The 9754-nt window shown below is 41.4% G+C and overlaps 1 protein-coding gene across 2 annotated transcripts; it reads right to left on the bottom strand.

Annotated features, from left to right (window-relative positions):
• Window positions 1–3643: 3643 nt before the first annotated feature.
• On the bottom strand, window positions 3644–9547 carry PTGS2 (prostaglandin-endoperoxide synthase 2). Of its 2 annotated transcripts, XM_072343237.1 has the most exons (11): window positions 9421–9460; window positions 9154–9276; window positions 8587–8703; window positions 8344–8487; window positions 7717–7860; window positions 7138–7319; window positions 6260–6343; window positions 5864–6110; window positions 4617–4903; window positions 4315–4462; window positions 3644–4159 (listed from the first exon to the last, which is right to left on the bottom strand). In XM_072343237.1, exons 2-11 carry the CDS (start codon window positions 9203–9205, stop codon window positions 3753–3755), a joined length of 1812 nt encoding a protein of 603 aa, XP_072199338.1. In that variant the 5' UTR covers window positions 9206–9276; window positions 9421–9460; the 3' UTR covers window positions 3644–3752. The 2 variants fall into 2 exon arrangements, with proteins under 2 accessions (XP_072199338.1, XP_072199339.1); XM_072343238.1 differs by lacking the exon at window positions 9154–9276 and having other exon boundaries at window positions 9421–9547.
• Between the last annotated feature and the right edge of the window lie 207 nt (window positions 9548–9754).

Genomic DNA, 9754 nt, shown 5'->3' on the forward strand with positions numbered 1-9754 from the left:
TTCCACTGCACACTTTGTTTCTTGGAGTGCTTGAGCAAAGCTGTAGGACAGGCTCAGAACCCTCCCTCGCTGAGTCAGAGCAGCCACCAACAGGAGCCCGCCTGCAAGACATGGCCACAGGCCCTGCTCACTCTCGCCATGTTCACCAAAGCACTTTGATGTTTACGGGACTGGGGCAGATGTGTGAGGGGAGCAGTGGGTTCCCTGAAGGAACTGGCAGCAGCCACATCTCCCATGAGCAGGCAGGGAAATGTTTTTCTCCCCTCACATTAGAAGGCCTTAAGGAATGTGCCAGAAATGAGTTAATTCATAGCACTAATGGGCTATAAAGAAAAATTAACCCACATTGCTCACACAATGTCTGCATGCGATTCCATTCCCTCTGTCTGAGGCCAGGACAGGGACTGGAGAGAAACCTTTGAAAGGGCTCTCAAGATGTCTTTTCAGGGCAAAACTAATGAGGATTGGGTTTGAATTTATTAAGAGTTGCTGAAGGTTTCTTTTTTTTCTACGTGTTAGTAGAAATGGAAAGCTACAGAGCAGAGGCAGGAGGACAGTCATATGGGAGTATGGACTTGTGAGTCAGACCAAAGAGATTTTTTGAATGGCTGTCAGGACGGTGACTAGGTAAAGGAAGTTCAGGTGCTAGGAAGGAGCTATGAGGGAACACTGCCAGTATGGGGCTGGGATGGTTACAGCAGGGTGCTATAGGTGCTGGAAGTAGTGTTTGGTCAGTGGCTGTGTGGAGGCAGTAGACAGACTAAGGTGCCTGATCTACTCAGGGATGCCTTTTATAGCTTTCCTTAGTGAAATGAAAATTAAGAGAAGAAACTGGGTTACTCAAGGTGTTTTCTGAAGGAGAAGAACCATTGCAACCATTTCTGTCTCAGGCTTTTATTAACTGTACTACTTCCCTTGTCCTAGCCCCATCACCCACCATTCTAACTTGCAGAATTCTTTGCAAAAGTTAGCAAAAGATACCTTTGCTATTTTTCCACCTCAAGCAAAGGGAAGACATATGATCAGTGGTGTTCATAGAGAACATCACAGCTGATTTAGCCTCATCTACTTCAGAAAGAGGTTGCTCTCTGACAGCAGTGGCAAAGTACCACACAAAAGGCTATTTCTTTTTATTAGTATCCCAAGGCACTTTTCCCCTTTGAAGTTTATGAAGCCCAAAGGGAAACACCTATGAACTATTTGTACTTCAGAGAACCCGAATGCAGTCACAACAAAGGGATATTAGTTACACCACCACACTGTCACATGATTTAGCCAGTGACCCCCTCCCTCCAAACCACTTCTGTACACAAGACAGCATCACTGCTATGCAGCACAGTGAGTGCTCTACAGGTTTCATAGTGAAATCTCTTTTCATGAATGGGAAAAGAGAAAGATTATGTACAATTTCCTTCAACAATACTTGCATGAAACAAAGGAGCCCATCAATATAATGTTTTCAGTTTATTTATATAAACAACTGCATTTTAAAAAAACATTCTTGTTCTATAAAAATAGAGTGAAAAACAATTCACAGACTTTCAAATAAATAATCTCAAACATACACATTTATCACAAGCAACTTGAACCCAGCCAAACCCAGCAGGCTGGGTCACAGATAGTGTTAAAACACAACTTCAGAGAACAAAGCATAGAGCAAACTGGATTCCTTTCCAAAGCAGCTTGTAAGAACTCAGCTGAAATCTGAATTGAACTTATTTTCATGAATTCTTTTTTACCTACCTCAAAATAACTAGACCTGCCCAGACTCGTCTTCCTTTGATTTTAAGCCATACAGTTTTCCTTGCAAATGGTATGTAAGTGCCCCAAAGTGTGTTCCAAAAGTGGTCTGAATGATAGCTACAAGCTTAACTAATAATTAAGTAATTTTCATTAATTGAACACAGTACCAGCCCCTTTTTTGTACAAGGTTATTGAATTTTCTTCCTTCCTTGTGCCTCAAATATAAAAACAAAGCACCCTTCCATTTCCCAAAGTATTTATACCAAATCAGTCACTGGTATCAATTGCTGTGGGAGATCTGGAATCAGCCATTTGTGATACCAGTTACAAGTTCACACTGTAGAACATAATCAGCATATTTAAACAAATCAAAAGAAATACAGAAATCACAATCAAACTATACTAGTACCACAGCCATTACATCACAAGCCTCTACAAGCATTCAAGAGATTCAGATGAAAATATAAAACAAGTCCTTTTCCACAAGTAGCCAAGGAATTTTGGCTGGGGGCACAGAATACCAGGTTGCTGCTCTACTCCAGTCTGAAGTAACATTCTTTTTATCTACAGTTCCCCAGCTGATTTTATGGGAAGATCATCTTCTACACTTCCTCTCTAGAAATTAAAAAAAGATACCCTTATATGCAAAGGTTGAAGTGCTGGTATAAGGTCTCACTTAAGTTCTTACGTGCTCCAATAAGACTAGATACTTTAGTACTGGACCAGGACAAATACATCTGGGATAGCTTGTGCTTAGCTAGCTATTATTTTTTTCCTCCTTAGAGCTTAAGCCACTCCTTTAAAATGCCTCTGTTTATACTTTAATAAATAAAACATTAACATCCCCCCCTAACCAAATAAATAATTTATAGTCATGAGTTAGCACTCTATTTATATAGACCTTGACTAACAAAGCCTTGGTGCCTTGAAGTCAATACTGCTTTGTTTACACAGTGTCACAATTTTTAATTTCCTAAATTATTCCCCAATAATTTCAGCTTGGCTAAATAAACCTATATCACAGTCATGTCCCTAGGGACAAAAGAAATGTATAGTTTTATTTAGAATGACAGATTTATATCATTTAGAGAATTTAGATTCACCAGAGAATTACAGCTACAAAAATAAAAACCAGCAAGAACCCCCCCCCAGACACACACACTAATACCTTGGATTAAGTTTAAGATCTCCCCAAACTCAAAAAATAAAACGTCTACTGATATACAAGCAGCCTTGTTTTCTTGCCTGACAGTCATATCTAAGCTCAGTACCACTGTTAACATCATCTCATAAATAATACTTCAGTGACATGTGCTTCAAAAAACAACTGGCATCTCAGACAAACTCTATTATCATTAAATAATTAAATTAATAATTAAATAAAAAAAAAAATGAAGAAATGTAATGCCCCACAAAAGGACAGACTTACAAAAACCCCAATCATGTAAATTACTGTACAAAGTGCCTTATTTGCATGAGGGAGAGGTAGTACAATTGATAAATGCAATGCATTTTTCCTTACTATAAACAAGCAAGTCTCAAAGGTATTTGTTAATCTTGGAGTCCTCATACAGAATTCAGAATCTCTTTTGGCAGTTTTCATTAAATCAAATTCTCATTTTTTAGTTTGAAGGTCTATTTTCAAGTTTAAAAAACTGCTGAGGCAATAACTTGATTTTTTTAGTGTTATGTGACCTATCAAAGTGAGAAGACAAAACAAACAACAACCCTAACACCCTTCTGTCAAGTATTAAAACAAGTAAAAAAAAAAAAATCTGGAACTTGGTCCATTTTGGAATACGTAGTTCTGCTACAGAAGGCTTTAAACAAGGGACTCACTACTGCAGAATAGAAACGCAGAAAATCCCTTTTTCTAAAATGAAGCCTTACCTGAGTAAGGAATCTAGGACAACCCTCAAAGTGAAGATGCAAAGGGTTGCTTTTTGTTTTCTAAATACTAGAGCTATAAATAGAATAACTTAGATAAATAAATAAATTAGATTGCTAATTTACAACTCAGCAGATCGCTCTTTCAGTAGCAGTGTGGGGTTGATATCTTCCATTGCTGTGTTTGAGGTACTAACATTAATAGTTGCCTCCGTGGGTTCAGGATTTAAGACATGGAAAGCAGTGAAAGGACAGCCTTTCACATTGTTGCAGATGAGCTTCTGTAAGGAGGCAGTATTGATTATTTCAAACCCCACTTTTCCACCAAAGGTGCTTGGCTTCCAGTACTCAGGGGAGCATATTGTATTTCCCATCAGTCCTTTCAGAGAGAACGGTGCACCAATTTCTACCATTGTTTCACCAAAGATGGCACCTGGTCTTGGCTTTTCTACAAGAAGGCCTGGATACAGTTCCATAGCATCTATGTCTCCATAAAGCTCTTCTAGTTCAGCAGCCATTTCTTTTTCTCCTGTAATTATTAATGAATAAACCGTTAAGTAGAAAGTCCTGTTTTAACAGCAACAGTATCCTGCTGAAGTTCGGAAATAGTGTTGCAGGCTTCTATTACCCGCTCTATGGAAAAATGGAACTTGCTTATAAGGAAAAATTAAAAAAGATTGTTACCTGTAAGTTCTTCAAATGATTTGAATGGTTTCAACATGAAGCGTTTCCTGTACTCATTCAAGGACTGGTATCTCATTTGTCTACTTTGGTCAATTGAAGCCTTTGCTACTTTCTGTACTGCAGCTGGAACATTTTTCCCACCAGCAACCTATTCGATGGAAACAACAAAGTAGTAAGAACTCCAGACAAAAGCTGAGAAAGTTGCATCTTTATATTACTAGTCCTGGATAAATGTATTGCTCTGCTGGTCAACCCCCCCAGGTTGATGTTTCTGTTTACTAGTAACTTGAGAATATACCTACCCTGCCAGCACTTTGCTTGGAGAAAGATTTCACCATATGGGAAAGGCCATGTTCCAGCATTATGGAGTTGTTGTAGAGGAACTGCTGGAAAGTGTACTCCTGGTCATGTATCTGAAAAGTGTCAGGCAGAAGTGGGTGCCAGTGGTACAGAGTATTGAATTCAGCTGCAATTCGGTTCTGGTATTGAAAACGCTGGTTGAACAGAAGCTCAGGATCAAACTTCAGTTTGAAGTGGTAGCCACTCAAGTGCTGCACGTAATCTTCAATAACTATCTTGATTGTTTCTCCTGTTGGAGAATAAACAGGATACAAAGTCAATACCGCTCACCCTAAGAAACACCAGGCAGTTACCGTGCCGTGAAGACATATTTCTAAGCTTCTCTATGGAAGGAAACAAACAGAAAACCTACAGAACTATAGAAATCAAGAATAATACACTCATTAGCATCCTGTAGTATCTTATGGAATGTAGATTTATGTCTTGGGAGAAAAGCTATCCTCCCTACCACCTGCAAAGATTTCTCTACTCTGCTTATCCTCTCCCAAACTACACTTTCTTTGGTTTTCTACAAAATCTGTAGAAAACCACTAATATTGTATAATCAAACACAAAATAAACAGTAATAACCTAGGACAAAGGTAGGAGAAAAAGGAAGTAAGCATCTAAAGGCTATCTTTCAGCTTCTGAGCTGTTTCATGTAATTGCCTTCTCTTGGTTTACTGTTTCATTTGCTATTTGGGCACAGCTTTTTTCAACTGTGTATCAACATTAACAAGATGTAATGCCACTTCACAGAAAGCTAAAACTTAAGAAACATGTAGAATTTTGTTCTACGCCGCTTCCTGACTTCACTACAGCCCATCTCAAAGTATACCCGAATTCAGCCAGTCCCAGAAGAAAAGGAAATTACCACAGTTTGGGAGCAACTGAAGTCACTTAACTTTACAGGTTTTTACTCTGAAAATCTAATCTTAGCTTCCTGCCTTTTTAGTTCTGCTTCTCTTAGATAAAGGGAACTATCTATCACTTGACTCCATTTTCTTCATTTTGGTGTTTAACATAGGCAGGAAGAAGCTGTATTTAAATACAGTTCCAGTGAGGGGTCTTGAAGGTTCAGATTTATTCCTTCACATATCAATTAAACAGTTCTTCCTCTTATTAAATCTACTGCAGCTACCACAGAAAAATGGGTAGAAGTTTCAAGCTCAAGAGAATGTTAAGAGTCGCACATGCAAAAGTGACACACCTATCAATATGAGTCTTGTAGTCTGAAATAGCTGCTCATCATCCCACTCTGGATGCTCCTGTTTCAAGATGTCACAGACTCTATTGTGTTCTCTCAACCATATTGTTGCATACATCATTAGGCCTGGGACCAAGCCAAACACCTCCTGCCCAACAGAAAACTGTAGGTGCTCAGGAACATGAGGAGGGTAGATCATCTCTGCTTGAGTGTCCTTTACTGTGGGTGGATACATTTCTCCATCAATCATCTGCCAGGGAGGAAGTACAGGAAAATGTGAGAAAGAATTATAAGACAAGATGCTTATATGTCACAATGCATTGACTCCATTAACAACAACTTTAGGCAAGCTATGCTGTAAAATAAGAGCTAATTTCAAGGAATTAATGTAAGACATACCTGGTACTTTAGTTTTCCATCCTTGCGAAGTCTTAATTTAAGTTGCCTCTCCAGGGTCTCTCCATAAATGTGGTTCAAGTCAACCTGTAAAATAAGATTATTGAGAACATGAAGACAAGCTACATTTTTTCCTATCTTAGGACAGGTCCTATTTCTAACAGATGATCTGGCATCCACAGATGTTTACCTTTTGATTACAGTACTGTTACCTTATAAGTATCACACACTGATATTTAAGATGAAGCCAAATTATTTCCTGGCAACTGCAGCAATCTCTGCATTAAGTTTTTAAATCAGACTGGCAATTTAGGAGGACTCTGTTTAGAGTGTCAATGGCATTTTATTAAGCAGACAGCTCTTAATATATACAGAGATGTTACAGATTTGTTTTAGACATGCACACTGTATTTATATGGAGATTTCTTTAGCCCAAAACTGTCTTTTTGTAGATAAATATCTTAATCTAAATTTGCTTTTCAAGTTCTTATAAAAGTGTCTAATTAGCAGCACACAACAAAATACTGTACAAAGCATCTCTGCAACTGATGGAAGGAGTCCAGAGTAGTTCTAAATACTCATTGCATCTAGCATGCTTTAGGTAAAAAGCAGATTCTTTGAAGAAATCACAGTCCTCACTCTACAGAGATCTTAAGCAGAATTACGTGCTTGGTACAAACATTTCTGACCTAAGAGATGCTACCAAGTTGCTGGAGTTTTGCCCAAAGAGAAGCCACATAAGGCCAAAAATTTCTTGCTGTGTTGCACAGTATATCCATGAGTGTTTGCACATTCTGACTACCTGTAAGATATCATTCTAAGTGCTTGGTAGCTCCTAAGAGCTTTAGCACTGCATTCAAGTTCCAAAGCTATGATCTTACCCCATGGCCATAAGCTTTTGTGAAGCCAGGTCCTTTCTTATGGTCTGTCTTAAAGAATTGATGAGTGAAGTGCTGGGCAAAGAAAGTGAACATCACGTTTGTGCCTTGTGGGTCAGGAATAAATTTTCTCCGCAGCAAGAATTTCTCCACAATCAGCTTTGAATCTGGGAGCTCTTTCTTACCTAGAAGAGGAGTTTCCTTATAGCAAGATATTCATGGCAATTATACTTACTTTTGCTCCTAACAACCAAACACGTTTCCCATTTTTCAAATCTCTAACAAAGGATAGCAGCTTACTAACAAGGGGAACTATCTTCTTTTTGTTATAGTCACAGCTTTCCCATGCTTACATTTTTGAATTTATTAGAAGCTTTCTAACTCCTGGTTTTAGAACACAGTTCAATAGTGAGTACCGGAATGGTTATCTTTTAGGTCATTACACAATATCTCATTCGTTACTATTCTCAAAGTCACCAGTGCATTAAGATGGTTGTAGACAAGATCTGTTGGTGTTTTCTAGGACAAAAAGATAAATGACATTCCTGGAAATGAACACGATGTATCTGTTTTATTCTTTACCTTTAACACCCATTGGTGTTGGACAGTCATGTCCTACTGGTGGAAGGCTTCTTGTGTAATAGGAAAGATTGGAATAAGCTTCCCAGGATTTGTAATTATAGTCACTATTGTATGTTGGAGGGCTGTCAATCAAATGTGATCTTGCTGGAAGAAAAAAAAACAAAACATATATGTATATGTATTTGGCATATATTAAAATGGAAACTACTAAGTACAAGAAGTCCATCAAGAATTACTAGATGGTTTCCCTGTACAGCCAATGCAGCCATTGCATTCACAAACTCCACACGCATAATCCCATTTAACTTCAGTAACTTATGGCTACTAAATAATAGGAACAAGTCCCAGTTATCAGATGGATCCAGCTACTGAATTTATAACAAATGGGGCAGGTTGCATTAGCAAAATTTGAGTCAGTATCTGAGATGAGGAAAAAAATGCATTTGTCTGAAAGCCTATTTCATACCAAGCATGAATATGCTTAGATCCTAAGTTTCCTTTAGAGTGCTTTTCCCATAACATATTTTAGCTTGCTGTTTTATCAATAAACTAACCAAATAGAGTATTTAAAATCCTACGCGTCGCTCCTGTCAGTTAGAAGTACTGGAAGAGTGAATGTATACTTACACGTCAACACGTATCTCATAATAGCATCTCGTAAGAAGGAAATGTTGTTGATGATGTTCCAGACTCCTTTGAAGTGGGTGAGAATGTAGTGGACAGTATTTGGTGTAGGTTTCAGTGTTAGTTTCAGCCATGTGAAGAATTCCGCTGTGAGCAAAGACAGAAAGTCGCTATTCAGAATAACCTGCAATTCTGTAACTGAGTTCTCAGACTCCATTTCCATGCAGAGCGATCAGAGGTACTTACGTGTCGTACAGTTTTCCCCATAATAGCCTGTCCTTGTGCAGTCACATTCATACTGATCAAATCCTGTTGTCATGCACACACCTCTGTTCTGACACGGGAGGGAGCAGCAAGGGTTGGCTGGAATAAAATCAAAGTCCCAATTAAAAGAGTGCCCTCTCTACTGGATCAGCACTGCCACAGTATTGCATTAGCATCTTAGGTGCATCAGCGCTCACAGAGCGGGCAGCAGAACGAGTTCCACACGCAAGAGGCGCCGGACAGCTCTGGGCAACACCAGTGACACAAGCTGGAAAGAGCACCGTGCGCGGGCTGCAACGAACCGGCTCCGAACGCAGCGGAGGTCCGTCAGCCCTCCTGCTGCACTGACTTCGGAGTCATACGGTGCGTCAAACAGACCTGCGCTCCTGCTGCGAGCATCGCGGCGGGCACAGCCCGCTGTCTTCTGTCTGGGAGCTCCCCGCGCCGCGGCCGTGCGGCACCGCGCGCCTCCGGGACGCAGAGACAGAGCTAACGCCAAAGCTAAAGCCAAAGCATGAGACCCCCGCACCCATCGCGTCCCCCACTCACCTGCGTGGCCGGCAGCCAGAAGAGCGGCCAGCAGTGCACAGGGCAGGAGCATATCCCGGCGAACTTCTCTACGCTTTCCTCGCAGCTACTGAAATCCCAAGGACGCTCGAAATGGCAGAAATCCTACAGCAGGCAGGTACTCACCCTCATTTATACATCCCGCCGTGACTCACCCCTCTCGCCCCCCCCGGCCCGGAAACTAACGAAAGAGGTGGGGGATTTCGCACGCCTTGCCCCGCCCCGGCCCGGCCCGGCCTCCGCTCCCACCTGCTGTGTGCCGCGCTCCGCTCCTCGCCGTTCGGTCTGGACGCGAGGGGGCGCTGGGGAAGAGCGCCGGGCTTGGGGCGGTGCGGTGCGGTGCGGTGCGGTGCGGTGCGCTGAGCGCCGCGCAGCGTGGCGGGGCTGCTGCGGGCTGCCCCTGAGCGCCGTGAGCGAGCGAAGCGGAGTGGGCGGCCTGGACACCGTGTGCGCCGGGCTCCCCCCGCCGCACGCTGCTGACCTGACCCCCCGCTGACCCGGCCTTGGATCGTGGCTCGTTCGCTTTTAATGAGGTCATCCCGGCAGTTTCGTTTGGTGAAGCTCGTTTCCTCACGGGAAGCAG

Source organism: Excalfactoria chinensis, chromosome 8 (genome assembly GCF_039878825.1).
Source record: "Excalfactoria chinensis isolate bCotChi1 chromosome 8, bCotChi1.hap2, whole genome shotgun sequence".
Lineage (NCBI taxonomy): Eukaryota > Metazoa > Chordata > Aves > Galliformes > Phasianidae > Excalfactoria > Excalfactoria chinensis.

Excerpts from the sequence above, each read along its gene's own strand:
- PTGS2 (XM_072343237.1), bottom strand. The coding sequence starts at position 9,205 with ATGCTCCTGCCCTGTGCACTGCTGGCCGCTCTTCTGGCTGCCGGCCAC. Across the intron at positions 4,904-5,863 it reads TACAAGACTCATATTGATAG|GAGAAACAATCAAGATAGTT; the intron begins GTGTGTCACTTT and ends ATTCTCCAACAG. Across the intron at positions 4,160-4,314 it reads ATCATTTGAAGAACTTACAG|GAGAAAAAGAAATGGCTGCT; the intron begins GTAACAATCTTT and ends TAATAATTACAG.